Source organism: Gavialis gangeticus, unplaced genomic scaffold, assembly GCF_001723915.1.
Source record: "Gavialis gangeticus isolate Ggan-Ray unplaced genomic scaffold, GavGan_comp1, whole genome shotgun sequence".
Lineage (NCBI taxonomy): Eukaryota > Metazoa > Chordata > Crocodylia > Gavialidae > Gavialis > Gavialis gangeticus.
In genome coordinates this window covers 45,943,737-45,971,268 of record NW_017729030.1, presented here as the reverse complement: position 1 = coordinate 45,971,268, position 27,532 = coordinate 45,943,737, and the positions used below count along the sequence as shown (strand labels likewise).

The 27,532-nt window shown below is 44.6% G+C and overlaps 1 protein-coding gene across 1 annotated transcript in view; it reads right to left on the bottom strand.

Moving 5' to 3' along the window:
• SMARCA5 (SWI/SNF related, matrix associated, actin dependent regulator of chromatin, subfamily a, member 5) overlaps window positions 1-27,532 on the bottom strand; it is a 53,190-nt gene that overhangs the window by 18,786 nt on the left and 6,872 nt on the right. Inside the window, exons 2-13 of the mRNA XM_019521836.1 lie at window positions 25,737-25,791; window positions 25,026-25,100; window positions 15,712-15,878; window positions 14,460-14,560; window positions 8,306-8,406; window positions 7,122-7,301; window positions 5,301-5,456; window positions 5,080-5,211; window positions 3,468-3,536; window positions 2,460-2,569; window positions 1,953-2,179; window positions 88-209 (exon numbers count right to left, since the gene is read on the bottom strand). Coding sequence (XP_019377381.1) covers window positions 88-209; window positions 1,953-2,179; window positions 2,460-2,569; window positions 3,468-3,536; window positions 5,080-5,211; window positions 5,301-5,456; window positions 7,122-7,301; window positions 8,306-8,406; window positions 14,460-14,560; window positions 15,712-15,878; window positions 25,026-25,100; window positions 25,737-25,791 — 1,495 coding nt within the window. The remainder of the gene's footprint in view (window positions 1-87; window positions 210-1,952; window positions 2,180-2,459; window positions 2,570-3,467; window positions 3,537-5,079; window positions 5,212-5,300; window positions 5,457-7,121; window positions 7,302-8,305; window positions 8,407-14,459; window positions 14,561-15,711; window positions 15,879-25,025; window positions 25,101-25,736; window positions 25,792-27,532) is intronic.

Below are 27,532 nucleotides of genomic sequence, written 5' to 3'. Positions count from 1 at the left end.
CCAAAAAAAAAAAAAAAAAAAACAAATCAATGCATGTGTCTGTATTTTAAGACTATACAAACATATCCTAAGTTTTAAAGTGCTCACTTGTCTCTCATCATGAGGTGTCTGTCCATCCAATCTACAATATTCATAATTTCTCCACATGCAGTAATCTTCCAGTATGTCTAGTACTCTAGTCATCTGACTGAAGATTAATACTCGTGAACCTGTTAGTGGAAAAATGCAAGATTTAAACAAATTAACAGAAAAGAATTGTACAAAAAGAACAGTTTACTTTAACTATAAAACTCTACAGATTAAAATAAAGTGATTTACCATAACTTGAAAGAGTCAGAACTGAAGGGGGCTGAAAGCAATGGTCTCTATGATCTGTCTTTCAAAACGTATTTCTTTTGAAATGTAAATGAGGAAAACTATATATTTTCAGTTCAATTTTAATTATTACCCTCTGTTCCAACCTTCCTAATCTAGACTACGAACGTAAGAATTTGAAATTTAAACAATGTAAACTATTCAAACTCTCTTTTAAACATGAAACTTGGGTGAATTATAGAAATACGCTGCTATATATGCTAGATTTTAAATTGGTTACGTTCACCACTGTCAATTTTTTCTCTCTCCAACTTTTCATTAAAATGTCACTTAAAATCAGGGTTCCACAGTCATTTTCAAACACTGAAAGTTAATGTATTATTTTAAAAATAAAGTTTGTCAAAAGCATTTTAGACTGCTGATTTTAATATAGTTCTTAGAATCACGTGTTTTTAAATGTCTGCTTACTAAACCCAGTAATCAAATATGTTCTGCTACAATGCAATCACAAACAGAAGTACACATGCCTGACTTGCTTCAAGCGTCTAATGCTAGCAAACTTGGTCACAATGGATTTTTCTATTCGCAACTCACTGTGATACTTTTCCAATGCAGAAGGCAAAGACAATCAAAATTATATATATTTTTTAGTTTAATACACATCAGTTTTACCTAGTACTGAAGGACAAGTGCCACATGAAACACCTACAACAGATGCAGTGCATGCAGCTATGTCTCAAGCAAAACTACTCCTAACATTTCATAACTTTGATTTATATAGGATCTTACGGCAAAACCCTAGTTTTCAGTTTCTTGGAAGACACCAGGATACTAATTGTAGGTTACAAATCTATGCTTGACAGCTGCTTTTTTCTCTATGGCAGTCTCCCCTCCTGATTTTTACTCCTTCTCTGCTATGTAAAGTTATGCCTGAAAATATACTGTTGAAGAAGTGAATTTCAAATTTATTTTGAGTACAGTTTGTGGTAAATCCAATCTCTTGTAGTAGTTCATTTCAAGACCTCAGCCCTTATTGCCAAAAAGCAGTTTCCCCACTTCCATAAGCTTCTTCTTCAAAATGACATTTTTATGAATCTCCAGGAATACAGCCATTGAACAAGTGGTGTTCTCCAAGATATTTTGCAACATTTCCACAGAGAAGTTTGATGGTTATAACCAAGGCTTTAACTATAACTTGGTATTTTATGGGAAGCCAGTGCAGTAAGCAGAACATCACAGCCGCATACTTTTGGCAGAAACTTTAACCCAACATTTTTCTCAGCTGATATTGCTGAGAAGACAAGCTACTGAATTCGAAATTGACTGATGTGTTAATGAGCCTCATTTAAGTGAAAGACGGGATTACTTACAAGGCCACCTTGTAGCCTCCATGAGTTCTCTTTAACATCAATAAACTACAAAAAAAAGTTAGAATTATCCAGGTTTGACTAGTAGATGTTATACTGAAAGCCAGCAATAATACTACAACATTCTTCTGTGTGCCCTCAGAAGAGATTAAAATAAGAAGCAGCTCCTGGAAATTTAAATTCCATCTACAGAGTCCAAATCAGGCAGCCCTCATATCAAAGAAAGGAAAGAAACTAAAATAATCAAAGAAATAAAAAGAAGATACATACCTTGCTCTTTCAATTTTGGTAACAACTTGTCTAAAACTACCATTTTGCCACTGTTGGTAACCAAATGCATATCTGTTGTGTAAGGTGGGCCAGGTTCCGCTCCATCAAAAAGGTAAGGATGATTGCAACATTTTCGCAATTGCATCAAGATGTTCAATAATCTCATTTTGTCCAGTTTCCCAGCAGAATTCAATATATCTATATCCTTCATTAGGATTCGCGTATACCTGTATCAAAAGTGATAATGAAATTATGGGAAGGCCTAGTTCTGCTGTACAAAGAACTTATTCACCAACTTTTTTCTACTTCATGGGAAAAACTCGCTAATAAGTATACACTCCAATTCGATCTCTATAGAAAAAACCCACGAGGAAATACATGGCCAGCTGGGAATAATGAAATGCATCAGAAAATGATATCAAGATCTACAAAAAAATTGCAACTTCTCTCTATAGAAGCAGAAGATTTCCAAATTTTAACAGTAATACAAGTAAGTGTCTAGATTACCATTCCCGTTGCATTTTGCTGAGACCGACATAAATCTTAACTTCCTTCTTTGGAGGCAAACTCTTTTCCACATCAGCCTTTATACGACGCAAAAGGAAAGGCCGCAGCACCTGGGAAAGATTGAATTTTGAGGCTGAGTTTCAATTAAGGAGAGAAATGCAACTTTCACTCTTAGTTTCATAGAAATCCCAACCTAGTAGTTGACTCTCAGAATATATTTATGGAAGCTAATCCATTCACACTGTTGGTATTATTTCCCCCCCCATGACAATCTGAAACATGGCACCAGGTCCTCTGAAAAAAAAAACCTAACTGATCAATATAGACCACTCATTTTCCAAGAGAACGTAGTTGAATTTTCTCTAAGGGCTCAAAGATTCATCCAGCAATCCAAAGCTATGTGCCACTTTTAAAAAGGGAGAAAATACCATCATGCCTTTCTTGACACGCAGCAGGAAACTAGAGATGGCCATGCTGCATGAAGATGTTTCAAAGAGTAAAATGCCAGTGTAGATGTGAAAAGTTTCTAGATAGGGAAAATGATGAGTGTCAAGCACCAGCCAGAATGTGACAAACAAAACATCCCAAAAATACTGCTCAACCTTTCTTCCCACCAATATACTGGGCAAGAGTTCTGTGCCAATCCAGATGGCTGTACCAGCCCTCCTTAAACTTCTACTTTCATTTCAAGCTCCCTTCTTAAAGATCCAATTTGTAGTACTTTCAATGTATTTGATTCAACTTGAACAAAAATTTAGATTAACCTGTTTCATTTTGCTAACAGTAAGTTTCATTTTCCAGTGTCTGATAAACTTGCATGACTAGTGCTGACTGAATATTCCTATTGAAGCTATTGATAGAAAACAGTATTTTCTAGTAACATTTTTCATTACAGAACATAGATTGTACATTAAAAAACAAAATCACAAAATATTTCAAGTTAGACATTAATCTATACTACCTTAGTTATATGGATATGCCATTTATACTAAAGTGGAATAGACTTACCATATGGAGACGCTCCACTAGTTTTTGATCTCCAAGACAGTTGTTTGTATCAAACCATGAATCAAAGTCCTATATGGGGAAAAAAATAAACTGATATATATAAGAATTGCTTCATTGTACCTAGAAAGCATAGTTAATTTATGGCAACAAACAAAACTTCTCACCATTAAAGCGCTTATATGAACCTAAGTAACAACTTATCTTCCATTATTACAATGCTTTACCTACAACAGTGGTCCTTAACCTAGTTAGACTCAAGAGCCGTATATTCACACAAGCATGGACATTTGATTCCCTGGGAACAAGTAGCAGCAGCTTGTGCTGCTGCTAGTTGGCCCCAGGGAATACCTGTGCTATACACCCTCTGGCATGTGGTAGCTTATGCCACGTGGGGTAGGAGAGACTGGGGCCAGCACTGGACTGGCCCAGCAGCCTTACCTGGTGCCCAGGACGCTTCCTGGGCCTGCAGCATTGGAGATCCTCCCACCTGGAGCCTGGCTGGCAGCTGGAACTTGGCTCAACCAGCCAGACTCCAGTTTTGAGGAGTACACGCTGCCCCTGTGTGCGCTGCTCCACCTTTTCTTTTTTCTTTTTTCCACACAGGTTTTTTTTCACCCCTCAACATCTAGGAGTTTAAAAAAAAACAACCCCAAATAAAAAGCCATACTGCTTCCTTGCAGGATGGAGAACAGCTGAACGTGCATACCACACAGCCATGCTCATCTGGACACAGCCAAGGTTTCTTTCAGAAAATACCAGCTCTTAATTTTCATTTGTTTTTTTAACTAAAAAAAAAAAATAATAGAGCAAGTCTTCTGTTGCAAAGAACTGAGAAAGACCACAGCAGGTCAGAATGTTTTCAACAGTATGGATTTCTATTTAAAATTTCTGGGTTTGGCTATGCAAATGTTTTTCACAAGATAAAGGTGCTATCACTGCATGGGACCCTGCAGCACCCCTGAAAGGATTTCAAGGGACTACAAGGTGCCATGGCACCTGGTAAAAAAATCACTGGCCAACATATAACAGGCCACTGAGTGATGTTTCTATCCTGAAGTATCAGTTTAGCAGAAGCTTTAAATAGGACAAGTCTGCAGGAAAGATCTCTCTCAAATTAAGCTTAAAACATTGCAGGTTAATTCAAACATGCCTTCTGGAATGAACATTTCTACAGCTGAACTAGCAATTCAGCATGTTGTTTTGTCTTTGGGAGTTTCACCAAGTTGCTAACCTGTATTATGTCCATTACATACACAGTACACTTTAAAACAGCCTGCTCAGGGGACATGATACAGGACAATTTGCTCCACCTATTATAGCTTTCAATCACAAGAAACAAATGATGGACACTCAGTCAGTGCAAAAAAGTCTAATACATTTTTCTTTGTAATGCTTTTTGTTTGGTGCACTCTTCTTGGCACTGATATATTTACATAGAAGAGCTGTTACTAACTGTATAGCCAGGCAATAATGAACTTGGATAATTCGCAAAAATGTGAACTCATCTGCCATGATTTCAAGTTCCAAAAGGAAAAAGAACAATCTGTAAAAAAGGGCAGTTGCACTTAGAAATTATCTTTGTTGAAGGAAGGACGAAAAAAATAAGACTTACTTCAGATGAGTTAAAAACATCTGGCAAAAGAAAGTTTAGAAGTGCCCAGAGTTCATGTAAGTTGTTCTGAAGTGGAGTTCCAGTTAATAGCAGCCGATTTGTAGTCTTGAATTCTCTCACAATTTCTGATAACTGAAATAACAGGACAGTTATTAACAGAATGCATTATAAAAGTGTTGATGAAATCCATTCACATCTGCTTTAACTTAAATCTAAATTACCTTTGACTTTTCATTTTTGATCCTGTGGGCTTCATCTATAACTAAGTATCTCCAGTTAAATTTTTTGAAGACAGATTTCTCTTTAATAAGCATTTCATAAGATGTAACACAGACATCCCATTCTCCTGGTAACAATACATCACGGACAAAGGCAGCCTGGATAGAAAAGAAAACAACGGAAGTTAATTCCTGATAATTATCATTTTTATAATAAAAAAGTCCCAAACAAGAAACAAAACCTCACGCAAATAGATACAAACAAAAATGTATGCCTAATTTTTAGAACAAAGTTGTTGCTGAATTAGTAGCTAAAAATAATATCATTACAGCCTCAATATAATGGATATCCACTCTAGTCTTTGGAATCTGCCAAACAGACCTGGACCACACTCTCTCTCTCTCTCTCTCTCTCTCTTTTTAAAGTAAGGATGACAAAAGGCTTGGGGAAAATAAAAAAAAATCCCTTACTATAAAAAGTGAGGTAAGCTAAGCACATTTAGTTTTTGAATGGTTAAACTATAAAATTAAAAAACACAAGTATTTGAACTGCTCTTGGAGCACATGGGGATTATTTGATTTTAAATAGTTGAACCCCAGGTGCGACTTATGCCAATTAACAGAAACTGAGGTACAGAGTGCTCTCATCTAGGGAATGCTATGGAAGAATTCATATTAAAAAAAGTGTGTAGGTATTAAGACTTTGACTCAACTGAACAAGAAGAGAGAAAAGAGAAAAAAATTGCATATGATAAAGGAATCTGCAGACACTAAGGAACGAGTCTGAAACTACTATTTTGGACTATCAACTATTTTCAGACTGAATTTATTACTTGTATGATTCTTTTAAACCAGTAGCCCTGATAATTCTGCAAATCAATCTGTGTGTTCTGTCCACACACCCACCCCATGTACTAAAAATGCTGCAGGGCAAACTAATACTCCAGTTACACCCATTTTATCCTATTTTCTCTAATGAGATTGCACAACTATAATTGACTAGATATTTGTAAATAATTTAATAGATGCACCTTCATATTTAATCTTTGCACTTTCTAACACACCTGTTTTTTTCTGCAGTATTAATAAAAATAGTGAGCAAAACCAGGTTTTGTTGTTTTTTAAGAAAACAACCTGAACAAAAAGTTTGTCCACATTAAGGTGGACAACACTGTATTTTGCTTAGACAAGGAAAAGAAAAGGGAACAGACTTCTTAAACAAAGAGAGGGGCACCATTTTAGTCACATTTAGATTAAGATCACACTTGAACCAACAGAATTAGTGTCAGAGCAGTGAAAAACTGGCGTAGAGGAAGATTCCACACTTGCAAAAAGCTACAACCCAATTTTATAAGCAATACCAAAGATCAGTAAAAGACAAAAAACAAAACTAAAGCCCAAAACTAGAGCTTGTGTTGCTTTCCAAACTAATGTTGAATGTGTAAAGCAGAAGTTTGCCCCAAAGAATTTCACTCTCCTTAAAAGTACTATCAGTTTCTGAAGGCTTATGTGGCAGATCCCCTGACCACACAATCAGAGAGCCAACATTTAAACAGGAATGAGACAGCAAAATGACAAATCAGCAGATGGACCTCAAGTCCAGGAAGTGTTGAAATGAAAGAAATCAAAGCCATTCTTATACCACTGTCCAAAAGTTCATGGCATATAAATGGTATTGCTGTAACACCAATTTCTGCAACCATATAGCTGCTTACGCTTACTCTATAGAAAGCATGAAGGATGGAAAAACTGTTATTCTGAGTCCATCATGAATGACAATACCAACAAGAAAATAAAAATAAGAAGCAGAACACACAAACTTACTCTTTGGTCTTTGTCGCCTATCAAACATACTGCTCGAAGTGTTGGTACCCATCTTTTAAACTCACTCATCCAGTTGTGTAAAGTGGATTTAGGAACTAATACCATGTGAGGACCTGGAATATTTCTGTAGTGTTTCATATACCCAAGAAGAGAAATTGTTTGCAGCGTCTTCCCAAGACCCTGTTAAGGGAAGTTAACATTTGTTAATTTTGAGTGGTGTTTAAAAACTACCCTAAGCAAATTCAAAGGTAAATTAAAAAAAAACAGGTGAAAACAAAAATTTCAAAACATCTCCCAATGAGAATTTTCCAAGATATACCACACCGGGGCTGTTCAACTGGTGGCCAGCAAGGGGCTCCCACCTCCTACTTATTGCTTGATCCTACTATCCTAAGCTGAAGAATCTTGTCCTAGCACACACGTGCTATAAATTGTTAAATTCTGAATGGCTAATTTAAAATCCACTACAAAGAAATGCCCATAAACCACATAAGAACACACAGAACTGCAATGAGAATTCTGTTATTCTGGTTTAACTCCTTTTAAAACAGCTAAAGGCAACCACTGAGTGGACAGAAGTCTCATAAGTCTCCAGGCTATCAGTTTCACTTGGCATGGGAGAGATTTATCCAAATCTGTTCTTTTTCCTCCACTATCTCATCTTTGGGGATAGGAGTGTTTAAAAATAACGAAGCAGAGAGGGTCCTGTGGTAATGATTCACTTCCAGTTCCTTGAAGTGGCAATGGTGAGTGAGAATGAGGCTTTTAGCAGTACTTTCTGGCTATGTAAATACTGGCATTTTTTGCCATGGCTGCTTTATTATTAACATTGTCCCAACTAAAATAGTTGCAGCTTTAAAAAAGTGCACTGTTGTGTCAAACAAACTTTTTTTTAGCCTGGATTTCCTTGAGTCAGGTAAGCACATCAGAGCAATTCAGTTCCATAAAGGCTTGCTAGCATAGTTCATTTGGACTGACGCTTTTAGAGTAATGTTACCCATGTAGCTTTAATGTGTTATGATTTTGCCTTAACTACAATCTTTAAAAAAATAATAATTCAAGGGCACTTCAGTAAATCACACTGGCACTTAGTATTTTGAAAAGTTTGAAGCGGTGGTTGAAATAAACCAAAAATTACATAATGTCTCTTGCTTTCATGTTCCCTCTCATAAAGACCTACATACCATTTCATCTGCTAGAATACCATTGATGCCATTCTCATATAAAGAGATGAGCCAGTTCAGTCCTCGGACCTGATAATCACGAAGCTTGCCCCATTTTACATCTGAAAACAAGTGTACAAAAGCTGATTAAAAAGATCTGTTAAAACATATTTGAAGCCTTTGCAGCACCCCTTATTGCTAACTGACACTGTGATTATTTAACAGTAGGAGGACATTAAAGCAGTATTTTTCTATAGGCAATCCAAGCATGGTCCCATCACAGGTTGCATCATTTATCACACTTGGTTTCCCTGATTATATCTACACTGCTAGTTAGGGTTGACCTTTTAACTACCCCCAAGCTGTTTACCTATTGACTGACTACACTGAAAATCCTTAAGTTTCCTGTACATCGTAGCAGTCCAGCCTGATCCTGGAAACTGTCCAACTTCAGGGGCAAACCAGGTGGCAGAGCCCATCTGCAGCATGTTAAGAGATCACCCAGGCACTGCAGGCCACAAGCATAGAAAGTATTCCAGCAACAAACCATGAATTCCTGCTCCCAACATCACCCTTTCTGCACCACATTGCCAATAAATACAGAGAGTCAAGCACAGAAGGAACAGCTGGCCATTTACTGACCAATTCCTAGAAGGGCTCTGTCACCAGAACAAGAAACTACATAAATTTTGTGGTAGGAGGATATGGGCAGGGAAGGGAGAGGGAGGGACTCGCATGAGCTCAGACTAGTGGAGAATGACTCATGATCAACCTCAAATAGCAGAGCAGGAATACAGTATGAGCTTAGAGTGAAAAACCAGGTTGCTCCTAAAGCAGTATAGTTTCCATCAGCATCATGAAATGTATCAAAATTCTAATCCAACTAATCACAATTCAAGACTCAAAACTAAAATAAAACACTAAGTAGTATCAGGCTGTAGTACATTACAATGTCTTCTTACAGTTGATGAGTAGACAGAGATTAAATCTACAGCAAGAAAATTACACTGATACCTCATATAATCATAACTTGAAAGATAAAGCTTCACCACTAAAAAATCTTTTGCAACATAAAATTTACAAATACCCAATCAACCAATTTCATCCCAACTGTTGTCTGAAGCCATCTGAACATAAAAAACTAGTGCCTGAAGATGGGAAGAAGGCCAATGTGGTGCCTATCTTCAAGAAACGGAGGAAAGTGGATCAGGCAACTTACAGGCCCATCAGCCTGACTTCTATCCCAGGGAAGGTCTTAGAAAAGATTATTAAAGAGGCCATTCTTAACGGGCTGACCAATGGCAACATCCTGAGAGATAGCCAGCACGGGTTTGTTGTGGGTAGGTCTTGCTTGACCAATCTCATTTCCTTCTACGACCAGATGACCTATCACCTGGACAAGGGAGAGGGGATTGATGTCATATATCTTGACTTCAAAAACGCCTTCTATCTGGTATCCCATGATCATCTCTTGGCAAAACTGGCCAACTGCAGCCTCAGGTCCACCACAATCCACTGGCTGGGGAACTGGTGCCGTGGTTGGACCCAGAGAGTGGTGGTTGACAGAAGTCAACCGTCATGGTGCCCTGGAACTAGTGGGGTCCCCCAAGGCTCTGTCCTTGGACCCATATCGTTCAACATCTTCATTAATGATGTGGACATTAGAGTCAGAAGCAGACTGGCCAAGCTCACTGATGACACCAAACTTTGGGGCAAAGCATCCACACCTGAAGACAGGAGGGCAATCCAGGCTGACCTGGACAGGCTCAGCAAAAGGGCGAACAAGAACCTGATGGTGTTTAACACCGAAAAATGCAAGGTTCTCCACCTTGGGACGAAAAACCTGCAGCATCCTTATAGGCTTGGCAGTACTACACTGGTTAGCACTACAGATGAAAGGGGCTTGGGGCTCATAATTGACCACAAGATGAATATGAGCCTTCAATGTGATACTGCAGCTAGTAAAGCGATCAAAATGCTGACTTGCATCCATAGATGCTTCTCAAGCAAATCCTAGGACATCATTCTCCCATTGTACTTGGCCTTGGTGAGGCCACAGCTGGAGTACTGCGTCCAGTTTTGGGCTCCACAATTCAAAAAGGATGTGGAGAAGCTTGAGCGAGTCCAAAGAAAAACCATGCACATGATCAGAGGTCAGGAAAACAGACCTTACAACGACAGGCTGAGAGCTATGGGACTGCAGCCTGGAAAAGTGCAGGCTCAGGCGCAATCTGATGGCCACCTATAAGTTTATCAGGGGTGTTCACCAGGATCTGGGGGAACGGTTGTACACCGGAGCCCCCAAGGGATGACAAGGCCTAACGGTTATAAACTCCTGCAAGACCGTTTCAGGCTGGACATAAGGAAGAATTTCTCCACTGTCCGAGCCCCCAAGGTCTGGAATAGCCTGCCTCCGGAGGTGGCTCAAGCGTCTACATTGAACACCTTCAAGAGAAATTTGGATGCTTATCTTGCTGGGATCTTACGATCCCAGCTGACTTCCTGCCCCTGGGGCAAGGGGCTGGACTCAATGATCTTCCGAGGTCCCTTCCAACCCTAATGTCTATGAAATCTATGAACTGAGGCCTGCTCTACACATGCAAGTAAAGGTGCAATTGAATCTAATGCATGATCCACACAATCACGCCTCTTACCATGCTACATGTGCATGGCAGGAGTTGCAATTTGGGGATTGCACATTAGATCAATGGCTTATTGCCAAAGCAGCTAGTGCCCAATCTTGGGCTATTCCCTGCACTGGCAAGAAGCAGGCTCCCATGTCAAGGAGCTCCCTTTGCTGAGGAGGCTCCCAGCTATGGGAACCATACACTGACAGGGCCAAGAGCCCTGCAACTGTGGGGCTCTTGGCCCCATCTGTGCTTTACGCAACCATGGCCAAGGCCCCACAGCTGACAAGACTCCCAGTCCTGTCTGCACCTCATCAGTTGCAGGGGCTCTTGATCTGGGCCAAGTGCAAAGGGCAGCTGAGACCAACAGTCCCATCAGTTGTGGGGTCTCTGGGTCCTGCCTGCATGAGACGCAGCTGGGATCAGGAGCCCAGTCAGCTGAGGGGCTCTTGGCCCCATCTGTGAGTGACGCGCAGTGGGGACTGGGAGCCCTGTGTGGGTGTGCATGCACCCCTGAGTCTTCGAGATGATGGCAGCTGAGATCCCTAGGGCTCCGGCATTTCACACTGGGCATAGTGCACCCCTGCAGCTGGGAGCCTGGTCAGCTGACGGTGCTCCCAGCAGCAGGCAAGACCCTGCTACACGTGCAAATTAAAGCTCAATAGCAACAAATTATAAAGTTAATACGCATTTTGAGGTCTAACTATATAGCTGGTGGGAGCTTTTTATTGTGTGATAAGCTACTTTGCACATGTAGCTGGTCCAAAGGCAACTGAGGAATGAACCAGTTAGCTACACAATACCTGTAACATCTAGATGAGGCCTAAATTGCAATTAAGTTTCACTGTGCTACCACCAGCAAAGCTACTGGTACGTCTTATCAAATACTCAAAATACTCTGGAGGAATTATGAAGAAGACAGAAGAGTCCCATTTCTCTGTACCAAACAGAAAAAAGTTCTGAGTCTACTGTTCATAACAAGAGTTCCTAGTATTAAATAGAGCAGAAATCCTTCAGTGTAGTACAGAAACTGATTGTTCTCCATGATGAAACTATATTCTCAATTTAAACAGAGGTATTTCCATCCAATTGCAAAGGTAAGATACTACACACACAACACAGTAATTCTGAGTCTGTCACACTAAAACAACAGTATCAACTGGAAAGCCCCTTTCCTCCTTACAGATGCAAAACACAAACTAAAGAAAGGCAGTAAAACTACAAAGGCAGTGCAAGCAGCCCCTACATAACTGCCTATGGAACAGTTGAGCCCAGGGTGGATCAGAAGTATGGAGAGAGGATTAACAAACTCCCAAAGAAGCACAGCTATAGCAGTTTGTAGCCATTACAGTAAGCTCAGAGTAGATGCCAGCATACAGCCACTCGGATGTCCTGTGCCTTGATTGTCTTCAAGGAAAATTCGTGCTCTCTCTCGAGCAACTGTGCAAAACATGTTTCTTACCACAGCTTTTTTACCCCTACCTAAAAACCCCCCTGAAATTTAACAATATTAATGTTCATATTAATTATTTCATTGCTGATCATACCAGAAACAACCATAATTCTTAAACAGGTTTTAATTTCCTTTTGTTGGACGTGACATTCCACAGAACCGGGGCTGCAAACACAATTGCCATAACAAATTTTTTCTTTCTGAGGGGTGAGGGAGAGTGTGCACAATTGCAGCTTAATAATGACTTTCAGAAAGGAATGGAAAGCTAAGGCTGTTTCATTTTTAGGGGTAAAAAGACTACTTTTACTCTACTTTTCTTTAGAAACATTAAATGAGAATGCAAGTAGGAAACTTCCATGCATCATTTTAGAAGTTTCCTTTAAAAAAAAATAAATAAATAAAAGAAAGGGTCTCAAGGATTTTTGCAACTTGCTTACAAAATATTGGAGAAATATTTGGGATGGAATACTACCTGCTTTTGCAGCCTTCCAGTAACATTCATAGCTCTCCAGAAACACAACAGCATTGCCAAAGTGCTGCTTAAAACCAATAAATTAAAAACCAAAGGGAAAAAAATTGTCTACATTTTTGTGAAGCTTGCTTGACTGCAAAAGCAAGGAGTAAAAGTAGAGCAGTTAACAAGGACCAGCTAGATGGTTTCAAGTTGGCAGAGTCAAATGGGATGCACTCAGGGGTTTTGAAGAAATTGGATGAAGTAATTTCAGCGCCATTGGTTATCCTCTTCAAGAGCTCATGGAGGACAGATAAGGTCCCAGATGACTGGAAAAGGGCAAATATAGGGTGCTGACAGACATAGAAAAAAACAAAACAGTGCTTTACCAGAAAAGGAAATACATCAGTTTGACTCAGCTCACCCAGCATCTGTGTAGCCCAGGCGCTTCAGCAGGGCTTTTGGGCATGTTTATGTAATAGCTGATTGAATCAGGTGATCAGGAACAACCAGCATGGATTCACCAAGTGCAAGTCAAATCTGACAAACATGATTTCCTTCGATGATAAGATGACAGGTTTGGAAGATGGGGGAAGAGCAGTGGAGGCTTCTGATAACACATCCTGCAATATTTTCATTTAAAATCTAAGGAAATACAGACTAGACAAAAGAACCGTACGATGGATATGAAACTGAATAGCGTGCTCAAAAACTAGTCCTCAATTGCTCAATGTCTAGTCGGGATGAGGTATAAAGTGGGGTCCCCCAAGGATCTATCCTAGGTCCAGTATTCATGTCTTCATCAATGATTTGGACAATGGGATTGAGTGCACACTTAGCAAATTTGTGAACAGCACTGAGTTAGTGGAGTTGCAGATTAGGAGCCTGGGAAGCAAGACTTTTGAGGAAAGGCTGAAAGAACTAGGTCATTTATTACTTTGGAGAAAAGACTGAAGGCACGAGATAAGTCTTTAAATACCCAAAGGGCAATTACAGAGGACAAAGATAGGCTTTCCCTGTGGCTGTAAGGGACACAACTAGAAGCAATGGCCTCAAACTGCAGCAGAGGAAATTTAGGTTGTTGATTAGAAGGAACTGTCAGACTATGGGCATTGTCAAGCATTGGAACAGGCTACCTAGTGAAGTTATGCAATCTCCATCCTTGGAAATTTTCACAAGCAGGTTAGATGCACTTGACTAGGACGATTTAGTCAGGGATGATTCTGCCTTGAGCAAGGGCCTGGACTAGTTGGCCTTGCGAGGTCCCTTCCAGCCCCACTTTCCTATGTTTCTATAAGTACAGAAACATAAGAATAGTATTCTTCTCCTAAGGGCAGGAGGTTAAGGACCAAAATTATGAAGCCAGGCCTTTGTGAAATGAGTCCAGGGACAATTTTTTTCCCAGCATCCAAGAAAGAAAAAAAGCAACTGAATCTCTAAAAAGTCCTGGAACCCACTGACAATTGCCCTCCCTCTTGCTAGTCATTTTAATCCTTTGGTAAGATGAGTATGACGACTTCTTGGAAGAATCTTGAAAAAATTTGTTTTCCATAGAGAGGCTGAGATTAAGCTTCAGTTTAATCTAGAATTTTGGGGCATATTAAACTATCAGGTAAAAAAAGTGAGACTGAAACACAAACATACATGATGGAGATTCTTCAAATCGAGTGCATACATTAGTTGCCTTGGAACTTTCTGTCAATAGCTCTTCATCTTCTTCCTGCTCTGTTCTACGATGGCGATAACTGAAAGATAAAAAGTACAATATTAGAAACAGATTCAGAAGTCACTAGATTTCCAAAATAAAATCTAGATATTGTTTCAGTATGGATGACAAACATTTATAAGTAACTGTCCTGGATAAACTTGTAGATTTGTGTCCTGGATAAAACTGTCCTGGGTAAACTGTTATGCTGAACACAGCCACACTTCCCTATTTCAAGCGCATCTACTATTTAGTGTCCACATTTGTTGCTTTACAGCCTTTTAAATATTATAACAATAAGCTAACAACTAAACTTTCAGTTGAATTTACCAGCTCTAAAGGCAAGCCTTTTCTTTCTTGTTACCCCCATGGATCCACTACAAGATTAGGAAATGTTTGGAAAAAGGCCACATACGAGGTCTACAAGTGGTAAAGATACCCATACAAACCTTCAAAAGAGTGGGAGATTCTATTTTGAAAAGTTAATTCATGCCTGGTAGCACTTCAGCACTTCCACCAGGTTCTTTTAAGATCAACAAAAACATCCAACTTCATAGATCATCAGTTCCAAAGGCAAAATTAAATCGGTTTACTTTGTGGTTCACCTACAAAAACTCAGCACACCTAATCCCCATAAACCAGGGGTTGACAACCTACAGTCGGCAGGCCAGATCTGACCCACGGAAACTGCGGATCCAGCCCTACTTTTACAGGGCTCTGGCAGCATTCAAAGGAAGGGGGGTGCCAGTCACAGGTGCTTTCCCCATGGTATCACAGAGACAAGCAACACTGGCTGGGTCCAGTGCCCGCCCACCCCTGAGCTAAGGTACCTGCCCATCCTGCAGCCAGGAAAAGTTGCCTACCTCTGCTGTAAACTATTTCACACCACTACCCATTATTCTATTTTCCCCACACACACGCCAATTCTTGCTTCATTCTCTAATTTTATGTCATAATAGTATTTTGCAACTACTCAATTCATAGGACTATGAATAAACTTCAATTTATAAACAACATATAATAAAAAATACACACTCCTTTTTAACGTCATAAGCACACAAACCAGGGCTAGTTTCCAGAAAACAAAGAAAGTATTGATCTTTATCATTTAGCTTTTAAGGGAAGTTCCCAAACTTCAACAGAATACATAACCACATTGCAAATATAACTAGTGTATGAGCTATTACTCACTCTCCAACTGACAGTAGATTCTGTTTCTCATCCTTCTTTATTCGTGGACGGCCTGGTTTCATTTTCAAAGGTGAAGTTGGAGTTTTTTGAGCAGCAGGCTGAATGAAATGAGCAAATAACTCAGTCTGCTTCAGAAGATACTCAAATCTGTTTGCTCTGTCTGTTTGCTGTTGATAAGGAAGAAAAAATAAGTCATTTGAAGAACAAGTGCACAATATTACAATATACTCATATTTTTAAAAACTGCAACCTATAGTACAGATAGATTAAAACAGGGAGTACTTAGAGAGGTGCTAAGGGGTATGTGCACGTGGGTGGGGACAAAGCATTGCCACCCACCACCCCACACCGCCGCCTCCCAAAAGCAGGACATCGACTCCCCTCTGTGGCCCACATGGGCACTGGCCAGCCAGCTATGGGGGACAAAGCTTGCATGTGACAGCTACAGGCACCAACCACCACCCTGTGCCACTGCCATGCATTGCTTTCCCACAGCCAGTCGCACATGTGGCTCCACAGGTAGCTGATGGGTGGTGCGTGACTGGCCGGCTACGAGGCCCGTTGTCAGCAGCCCGCAGAGCTGCATGTGCGACTGCCACCCACCACCCACACCCGGTCACTGCCACGCCCCCTACTTCACATCCAGCTGCCACCACCAGGAGTACACTCCTTAAAGGGTTGAAAACCCCTAAACAATCCAGATTCAAATCCGTATTCTTTCAAGCACATGAAAATATCAAGCATGTAGTCACATGACCTGCTGAATGTATTAAATATCACTGGACACGTCTACACATACATTTGCAGCAGCACCAGTTTACTCACGAGTAAATAACTTGTGAGTAAACAGTACCAGGCAGACATCTACACATGCAGAGAAGTGGGCACAGATTTGCTGCTGATCTCCTCCTGCTTCCCAGGGCCCTACAATGGCCCCCTGCCACCACTGGGAGGAGCTCCAGTTTCTGGCTGCAGCTGCAAGCAGCCCTCTTGAAAAGACAGCCCTGCTAGCTGCTCTCTGGCCAGCCACTTCACTGGCCATGAGCAGCACAGGGACAGCACAAGGCAGTATTCTCTTCACTGCCTCCATCTCCCTGAGCCATGGCTGCTCCTGCCCCTGCCAGCGACAACCAGCAAACTGGCCTCCTGCTGGCTGCCATGCTGGTCCTACAGACCCACCATGCTGACTGCCACCTGGCCCATGGCTGTCTCACCCCTCTCAGCTCCCCGAAATGCAACAACCACCCGCCAGGCCACTGCACCCCGTCCCAGGGCTGCTGCCATACATGTGCTGCCTCACATGTCTGGCTCTGCAGTCCGCAGACAGGCCTCATACTCAGGGGCAACAGTGGCCAGTGCTCCACCAGTGCAGGTGGCTCCCCTCTGGCAGGCAATATCCAAGGCCAGCAGAACCAGCGTGTGGTCTTAGCCCTGCTGCAGGCAGCTCCGGGTCCACGCCCAGGCAAGGGCATGGTGCTGGATGGTAGGTGGCTGCCAGGAGGCAGAGAAGGCTAGGTCGGGGGGCCAGGCATCAGGCAGCAAGAAGGCAATTGCCAGGGCCAGAACAGTGTCCAACACCATGCAGTAGTCATCTGTGGCCTGCACTGCCCAGGCCATGATGGTGTTTTGTTCCCACAGAGCCTCCACCCACTTGTGCTCCAGGGCCAGGAGCTGTGCCCAGAACTCGCTGTCTGCCCAGTCCCACACTGCCTCACATCAGTCTAGTGCCTGCTCGCAGGACACATCCCCCGCCCACCAGGCCCAAGGGTCTGCCAGCTGGTCCTCCAACACTGTGACCAGGAGGTCCAAGAAAAGGGTCCTGTTCAGGGTCCTCCTCTGGCAGAGTCAGAACATCTGCAGGGCCTTGACTGTGGCTATCCTGAGGCTGCATCCCAGCTGCCAGGTGCGGCCTCCCTTGTGTGCAGCTGCAAGCCCGGTAAAGCCATGAAAAATAAGCTGTGTGAATTTACAACAGTTCAGAGATAAGATGCTCTGTACCAGAGGCCCTGCACTGCCCAGGGACCATGTTAAGTTGGGCAGGCAGGCCCAAGCCCACACAGTTGCCGGCCAAGCCTCCCAGCCCCACTCGCTCCCCTAAGGCTGATGGGCCGCTGGATGCTGGCTGCAGACAGCCTGCCTTCCCAGCTTCCTTCCCAGGGTGAGACAAGCCAAGCTGCTGGCAGCACCCGATGCCACAGCTCCAGACCCCACTGCCCCACCCCATCTCCTCCTGCAAGCCAACTGCTTTGTTGCGCTGCCGCCCAACCCACAGCACCCAGGCTCAAAGGGGCGCAGGGCTCCTGAATGACTGAGACGAGGAGCTACCCATGCCACAGCCTTCCCTGCAGGGGTCTTCTCCAAGAGGTGTTCAAGGGCCAGCACCCCCACCCAAGAGTGCCCCAGCTGCGCAACCTGAGTAGCATGCAAGGAGGTGCCCGTGCAGACCGAAGGGTGCCAGACCCACTACGCCTTCCTGCTGATGATGCCCTGGCCGCATTTGGCACTGAGCCCTGAGCTATGATGGCACGGGAGGGCAAATCCAGGCTGCTCTGCAACCTCTGTGGCTGCCTGGAGGGCTGCCTGTGTCTGTGCTACATGTCACTGCCCCCAGCTGCCGAGGAGGACATCACCGCTGGCATCAATGCAATCCTCTGTGTGCGAGGCCCACGCCCACCTACATGCAGGGACATGGGCTGCTCAATAAAGTCTTGCAATCTGCCACTTCCCTGCATGCTGTGGGGAGAAACCCAGGGCTAGGGGAGTGCAGGCAGACCAGAGGCCGGAGAGTACCCTCCCCACAATGCAGGCCTTACCACATGGCCAGGGCTGACATGAATAGTGACTCCGCATGGTCCTGGCTGTCAGCGATGGCGTGCAACTCCAGGCAGTGTCCTCAGATGGCAAGGCATGGCACGACAGGTGGCTGCCCAGGTGGGGCCTCCCTCCCCAGGGAGAGAAGCTGACACTGCTGGCAACCGGTGGTGTCGTGGCTGGCCGCACCTCATGGTGGGGGCTGCGCTCCCCAAGCTGCTGGTAGAGCATGCCTTTGGGGAACTTGGCAGGACAGACTGCTGGATGGCCAAGGGGTCCTCTCCTAGTGATGAATCACCATGGATGCCAGCCTGGGGACAGGACTCAGGCAGGCTGCCCATGGTGCTGTAAGCAGCACAAATGCAGCCCGGGTCCCAGAGCACAAGAATGTCCGTCAGTTGTCGTATAAGCGACATGGACTTACAGGCACTCCCCAACCAACACCTGTGGTCATTGATAGCCACCCGCTGTGCCCACAAGGCCTTCAACACTGTCATACCAACTGGTTGCATCCACACTCCCACATCCAGGCTGACAGCCCCTCATAGACATGGGCATTGGAGTGCCCACCCCACTGGACCTGGCATTACACCTCTATCTTGCCCCACAGTACCATAAAGCCACCAGTCTCCTTCTACAACCAGCTGGGGCCCTGGGTGGCTGGCAGGCACAGATGTGGACATGGACCTCAGCAAGCACATCACCATCATGGATCCCACAACAGCTCTCTGGGCCACTGCACAGCTGTCCCTGTGCTGCCAAGCCTGAGCAGGTGCCTGCAGCACCCAGCATAGGGGCCTGGCATGGGACTGGCAGCTGCGCAGCAGAGGCAATGCCCCACAGCACCTGCAAGCTCAGAGCCAGCTGCTGAGAATGGGCTGTAGACAGGTGGATCTTGCCCCAGAAGGTGCCTACAGCTGGGCCTGGGGGCTGGCAGGCCTGGCTGGAACCTGCAGCAGCCTGCAGACCTGTTAACCATCCAGCACTACAGTGCCAGGTAGAGATGCCAGGGTACAGGCAGGCTGGGACACCTGGCCTGCCACCTGCCCAGGAAGACACAGCGTCCTAGAGTGGCCTCAGGCTCCCTGTTGGTGTGCCCCAGAGTTCAAAATGCCTGCAGGCTTTTAAAGGCATGAGACAGAGGCTGCTATTCAGGCAGGCCAGCCTTGGGGCAGGAGAGGCTCCCAGCCCAGAGCCCTGGGGCTAGCCTGAGGCCAGCCTCCTAGTGACAGGGCTGACCTAGGAGCAAGCTTGCTCCCAGGTTGTGTCTACATGTGCATTACTGCGCACTAACTAATCATGTGTAAATTTCATATCTGCATTTGCAGGTATCAAATTTACTTGTGATTAGGGGTTTTTACACAGTAAACTACTCGACTGTGCAGTTAAGTGTCTCATGTAGACACACGCCCACTGTGTCCCAACAAGGCTAACTTATGTAAGTTTAGACCACAGCCAGTCACCCATATAACTGAAACCTGACTTTGGGTCAGGGATCCTTAGATAAGTAGTTGTGTCTACTATACAGAGTGTATGGGAGGAAATATTACAGACTGTTGCACCCAATGTGTCTAAAGTTTTGTATTTCCTTTAAAACAGTCTCCATGTGGAGCCGCACATCTGTCTTCCAAAATCTGAACAAAGCGAAGACTAAGTTTGCAGGGCCGATAGGTTAAAGGCAATGCTGCCTTTTCTTTTTTTTTTCTTTTTTTAAGTAAAAACTACAATAATAAGGCATCTTTACATCTTAGCAGCTGCCACAACGCAGCAGTTAGCAATTTACATAGTTACAGGAAATCAGCTCACTTACTAAAAAGGAAGAAAGTCCAGCCCATTAAAATTGCCACATTATCTCAATATGGCTCAAACTGGTTCAGTGAACCAGTTCTATCATATTATATATTAAGGAGGAGGTCAGTATGGAGAGGTGCTTTATGCATGCAAAATGGACAAATAGTTAATCCTATCCACACTACTGCCTGAAACATTTTAGCTACACTGTTCACAAGAGTCAAATTTAATTGTGCCCCAGCTGACTGACAACAGATGTGCTACAAACCCTAGAATAAGTCTTCCTGCCTAGACAACATGGGCATTTTTTTAAAGTTATTTAGAAGGGCAACCATGATAACCAAAAGTCACAGATTATGCCTTTCTAAAGTTGACAGTACAGTTGCCGAAAAATAAGTTGGGACCTTAACCTATTCAGCTGTTCAAATAAGAATACCTACCTCTTTGGCTTTAACTGATTGTTTTACTAGTTGAATGAAAACGCAAAGACATGAGAGAACCAGCTGCATTGCATTAATTCTACAGTTTTAAAATTTTAAAGTTAATTAGAATTTTTTGTGGCTTTGAATGCTGAAAGCATAAATTGTAGTCAACATTTTCTGTGCATGACAAAAATACTAACTGCCTAACTAACTACTCCTCAGATTAGCAAGTATTACCTCCTTATATAGATGGGGACAAGGACTAGTTATATATAAATATAACTCACTGCTTTAACATTGTTAACTAACTTAAGCCTCTTGTGTAGGTAGTCGATCATAATGGTGTTTGTTTCAGACTTGTGAAGACAACTGGAGTACCACTGAAGCCCATCACTTTACCAGGAAGCAGCAGAACATAAAGATCAGTTAACTTTTAAGTATGGTAATTCAGAGTCACAGACACCAGTGAACTGACAAGATTCACATCAGGTTCACTCTTCCCCAAATGTAAAACTAGCATATAGTCACTTTCAAAATTAGTAGGAAAAATAAATAGGAAAGAAAACATCGTGGGTAGAAAGGAGGCTCCCATCCCTTAACCACAATACTCAGTAGAAGATAAGTTGCTTTTCCTGTCCAGCCACTGGGACCAGCGTTTCTCAACCCGGGGGTTGCAAAAGTATACGAAAGGGTCATGAACAAACTTAAAAAATGGATCAACAATAATCTTAAAAATGGATTCTCCTTTAAAGAAAAAAAATGCAGCAAACCATGAAGCGGCTACTCGGGGCTGGGGGAACCAGGAGGACAGTAATCAGCAGGGATCCTGGTTTTCTCTGATTAAAAACCCAAATTTCTTGATTAAAATTAAAGGCTCCCCCCCAGCGCTGCTGTTGCCCCTCACTCCCCCACAACAGCCCCCCAGCCCTACACACGCAGGTGCAGACACGCATGCAAGGACAGACACTGTCATCCACTCCAGCAGGTAAGTGTGTGTGGGGGCTGGGCGGGGAGGAGGTAGGCAGGTCAAAAACAGGGGAAGGGTGGGGGGAGTGTACCCCGTGCCCGCTCCCGGGCTGAGGGCACGGGTGCTCCTCTGTAGGCTGCACACACAGCAGCTAGCCTGATGGGGGAGCTTGCACATGGCAGCCACCACCACAACTCTGCTGCTGCACCTTGCACTGCCTTCCCATGACCGGGTATATGGCTTTGTGGGCAAGCAATGTGGCCGCGGAGGCAGCCACCGTGTGCAAGCTGCACATGTGCTGCCCGGCCAGCAGAGGACAGGGAGGCTCAAGTGCACTGTCGGTTGTGCCCCACAACCAGCTGCATGGCTCCGTGGGCACAGCTCCATGGCGGTGCGAGGTGGTGGCTGTGGTAGCTGAATTCCAGCCAGGGCACGGGACGGGGGGAGCTCACACACAGTGGCCACCATCATGGCTACTTGCCTGTGGAGCCATGCCCATGGAGCTGTGCAGTCGCCTGCAGGGCACAAGTGGCAGTGTGCTGGCAGCCACGGCTGCTGCACGCGAGCCCCCCCACCCCCATTGTGGGCACGGCTCCACAGATGAGCGGCAGCAGCAGCAGCGCAGGATCGTGGTGGTGGCAGCTGCATGCTGCCCAATTGGCCGGCAGGGGCAGGGAGGTTTCGCACACACTGGCCGCCACCACCTCCCACCACCGCTGCTGTGTGTCTTCAGAGCCATGCCCATGGATGGTGGGGCTCACACATGGTGGCTGCCACCACACTGCTGCTTGTGCCCTGTGGCCAGCTGCACAGCTCCACAGGCATGACTCCATAGGCAAGTAACAGTGGTGGCCACCACCAAGTATGAGCCCCACCCAGCACATAGCCACCACAGCCATCACCCCACATCACCACGGAGCCATGCCTATGGAGCCGTGTGGGTGGCCGCCACTTGTGCCCTGCAGCCATCACTTGCAAGCCCCCCACCCCCCCGCCAACCAGGCAGTACGTGTGTGGCCCATATGCAGCAGCTGCTACCACACCCTGCTTACCTGCAAAGCCGTGTGGCCAGCCACAGGAAGGCACTGCGGGGTACAGTGGAGGCCACTGTGCGCGAACCCCCAGGTAGGCCTGTGCATGTGCAGTCCACAGAGGGGCACCCTTGCTCTCACACCCTGGCCCTGATCCTCGGATCATGCTGAGGTGAGGGGCAGGGAGACACTGCCCCCAGCCACCCTCCCCTCCCCAACCACCTTCCCCCCTCTGTCCCCGCCACCAGCCCCACTTACCATTAAGCTCCACAGGCTAAGGGTGAGCCCAAGTCTGAGCCTAGCCTTGCACGACTCAGAGGCTGAGGCCCCACCCTTCCCCCCTCAGGGCAAGGCTGGGGGTTTCCCACCCTTTCTGCAATCACCTCTTGCAGGCTGGAACTCTGCCAGCCTGCAAAAGCTCTTTGCAAAAGTGGAGAATCCGTGGATTTCTCTGCTAAAAAGGGAAATCTGTGTTTTCTATGATAAAGCAGGAAATCTGTGGTTTCCTCTGTTTTTCTGTGGGAAATAGAAAACCTAGATCCCTGGTGATCAGGCAGGGGGACCAGGTGCACAGTGCATGCACATGGCAACCGAGCAGCATCAAGAGTAGCTCCCACAGCTAGGTCTAGGGGACAGGGTAGGCACAGGTGAAATGTCAGGAAGGTAGGGGAGAGGGGCACAGGCAACAATACCTGCGACCCCACTTCCTCTCTGGGGTAGAGCCGTGGCCTGAGGGGAGCGGTGGGGACAACTGGGCCATGGTGGCAGGGTAGAACCGCAGCCTGGAGCATGAGCAGCTAGCAGCAGGAAAGTGAGGGCAGTGCAGGCCCCACCCCTGTCTGTTACTCCATATGCTAATGGCAATATGGCTGGTGTGTGGGGTTCTGGTGGCAGTGGCAGCAACAAGTCTCGCCACCCTGTTATACCTTCCCACGCCAAGTCCCACCCGCTGGGCCACAGGAGGTGGCTCCTGCCTCTGCCAGGCCAGCCAGGTTGCAGCCATGTGCCTGCTGCGAGTGCACATGCCCCCCCCAACTCACACTGGGGGCTGGGAGTGAGGGGCACCAGCAGGGCCAGGGAGCAGTTTGCTACTTAAACCATTTACTGGCCATCCCATCTGGGTCAGGACTGGCTATTGATGTTTACAAATGGGTCCTGGTACAAGAAGACTGAGAACCATTGCACTAAACCACCTTAAAGCTGCTGACGCCTCATAGCCAGAGCATGACTAAATGTTATTCACTCAACTAATAACAATCCTTCTACAGCTTATGTAGACAAGAAAAAAGAACAGGGCTTCCCATCTGAGCTGCTACTAGAACTCATATCATTTCTATTACCTTTTGGTGTCTGGTACATTTTGCAAGCCTCGGGGTTAAATTGTTAGCCCATTATCACAACTTTGGAATCAATGACAGCAATGTTTATAAACTCACTTTCCTGCCTCCAGGTTTTGTATTTAGTCCTCTGAAATCATGCCACTTCAGGAAAACAAGGCAAGTACAAATGACTTTAAGCACCTACTTATGTAGAGCCTTTATCAAACAGCTTCTCCCCATCTTTCCTCCCAATAAAAGTAATCTGCAGTTAACATGTAAAATGACTACTCTAGTACTTCAAACACAGGACAAGCAAACTTTTCCTCATTCAGAAAAATGAAGGATGTGGTTATCCAACTTTAATTTATCCCACATACCAAAAAGATCCCATTAATTTTATGGGCTTTTAATTTAAGATACTATACTAATAAACTCTACATTAAGTCAGTTGGAACTTTCTAATTTAGAGGATGCGTATCTATTTTCTTACTCTCAAGAGCCTCTAATCCCCTAGAAACCCTTCCCTGGAGACCTTGGCACAGCTTCTGAATCAGGTAGAAGGTAACATATTAAATACCTCCTCCTCGCTAGAGTTGAATTTTTCACTACTACCGCACTTTCAACATTAGAGCAAATGCTGTGTGCTCAGAACTTGATTCTTCCCATGTACATGACATCCCAGAAATCCTAAAGCTACTTTTCACTTTACTAAATATTGTAGAAGCTTCTAGGATTTCTACCCACATATGACACTGCCAAGAAAAAGAACTGGCAGTGGATGAAGTACAAAATGTGACAGGGAAAGAACCTGGTAATCTCATTTTCTCCCAGAAATACCTGGTCAAAGTGCCAGGAACCAAGTGAAAGGGCCTCAAAGTGCAGATCAGTAACTTTTTTTTTTCATTTTAAGTAACTGCATCAGTACTGGCCAACAGCAACATACTGTATACATGACATGTCCAAAGTTACATACCATTTTCTCTTCATATGTGGGATCCAGTTCTTGAATTTCTTTCTGTTTTCCTGGCGATGCATCATCAAAAGTTTCCTAAAAGGGGGAGGGGGCAAATTAAAGTTGTCATTTCCTTCAGCCTTATTCAGAAATTATTTTCTGTACACACTTTCTACCCATAGTGGATGACCTCTCTCTTTCAAATCTTGACACATTAAAAGCTTTACTTACCCAGGTTGTAGATTTTTAATATTCAGTTTACTCCTAAGAGCAGGGTGACAGGTTAGAAAAACATAGGTGTTTGGTTGTTTGTTTGTTTTTTTCACTGTACCAAACCAATTTTGGTAGAAGTGATGACTAGATAGAATTTGTCAGTAGAAAAACAATCTACAAATTAATTTGCTTTCTACTCCCCTTTATCCTTTAGGAGGATCCTTTTCTTTGATTACTCAGTCAAACTGGGATTTTTTTGGTCCTTACTCCACATCAGTAACCACCTCTCACCTCTACTATTAATATCACATTTTTACTACTTTACCAAGCATTTATAAACTTCACTCTGCTTTGGAGCCTCACACCAGAAACAATATGTGCTATAACATTACAGGCAAAGTCCTGCTCTAGACTATTTGTGCTGAAGCTGCATCTTACTCTTTTTTTCAGGACAGTTTGTAAAGAGAGTAAACAAGACACCTGGAAAGTTTCTATCACCCATCTGTTTAGGTGACCTACATGAAGAGTTAGCTGAATTAATTTCCTAATATCTTTTCTGCTCCCAGCTGCTATGCTAAAACAAAGAAGAACACATGCAAAACAATTAACAAGGAAAAAAACACCTGAATAGAATAGACCAAAAAAAAAAAAACCAGAGAGAGAAAGCATGGTCACTGTGTGAAAGGCCAAAGCACAAGAGCATACCAGAATATGAAAGGTGCGGTTCCAGTTTAGAAATCAGTACATTAACACACTGGCCGCTCAGCCCCTTTAGCCCTGCTAGAGCATCCTGCCTGTCCAGACTGGACTGATCTGATACACAACAACCTTGCTTAACAGTGAGAAGGAATGCAGGGCTGTGGCCCTTGTTTAAGAGTTCAACTTGCCATGAAACATCTTTCACAAAAAAACTGCTTATTAAAAAAATAACATCACTTGTTAAAGGGCCAGCAGAGACTAAAGTCCCTGGCAACAGGATTTGGAAAAGCATGGTAATTATCTGAGCACTTTTTTAACAAGATTAAAATTTAAATCATTCTTGAATCTCCCTGCAAATAAGTCAAGTGGACTCTTCTTTAGGAATGTAGATTTCTTTCTATTAATATTTGGCAGAACCCTCACTTGAATACAAAGGACCCACATGAAGATTGTCAGAGGCATATTGCTCCATTTCAGTGCATAATGGCATGTTTCTCAATCCCCTACCTAATCATGGCACATTTCTAAATCTGCTAAAAGTACTGCTACTGGAAGGAGATTTCATCACTGTGTCTCTCTGTGCCCTACATGCACATCAACAGCTTAGTGTTCACAAGCAGTCTGTGCACTGCTACCATCGCAGGAGTTACACCGGCAACGATGGCATATGAGCGATGTGACAGCTGTGACAGTCCGCGAAGGGTGTCCTACATTCGAAAGTTTGTCTGCCTTGATCCCAGCTATGTAGTTGGTCCAATTAAGGCCATCACCCTCAGAAATCCTCACCACCAACAAGGAAGGATGATCAGAAGTGTCAGCACGAACAAAGCCCCAGCTGCTCTCATCTCTCTTGCATTAAGTGAAATGTCCTGCCCCTTTCATTAACTAGCTCAAAAGGCTGCCTCTGAGCGACAGCACGCAAGCAAAGAGGCTAACGCTTCAGAACACCTTTTTAGTCGAGGCGACAGTCAACGGTCCAGCTAGAGAAAGAAAGCAGCTCACTTACAGCTATGATCAGCACACTGGGTGGGGAACAAAAGGAGGCAACAAAAATCAGTAGAAGCCAACGCAGCACACTGCTTCTGCTGGAAGACAGGACCCTAAGCCTTCAAAGGACTCCAAAACACCACCCATCACACACAAGAGAGCATGGACCCCTTCTCCAGTGGCCCTTTGCCTTCCCCCTCAAGCTTTCGCTCCTCTAAAGAAGCTTTAAAAAAAAAAATAAAGCAGTCCAAGCCAGTCCTCTGAAGCTGGCTGGGCGGACTCAGACAGGCGGCAGAAGCAGGATGGACTCCTTTCCCCAAATTGCGAGCCACAGCCCCGGCCGAGCCAGGCTGACACTCCCAGGGAAGGACTCGGGGACATGGGTCCCGGGCGGCTGCCGCCACTGTGGAGGGCTCCCAGGGCGGCAGGACACAGCTGCAAGGAAGCAAAGCTCCAGTCCCGCCGCTTCCACGTGCTCGTCGCCTGCCCGTCCCCGTCGGGCCTGCCCTGCCCCCGGTCAGCCCCTCGCGCCCACCCCCGGCTCAGGTCGCACACGCGGGCGCGGCCCAGGCGCCTCCTCCCGCTCTATTGTCTGCGCCCCACGCGGCGTCGGGCCGGGCCGGGCCGGG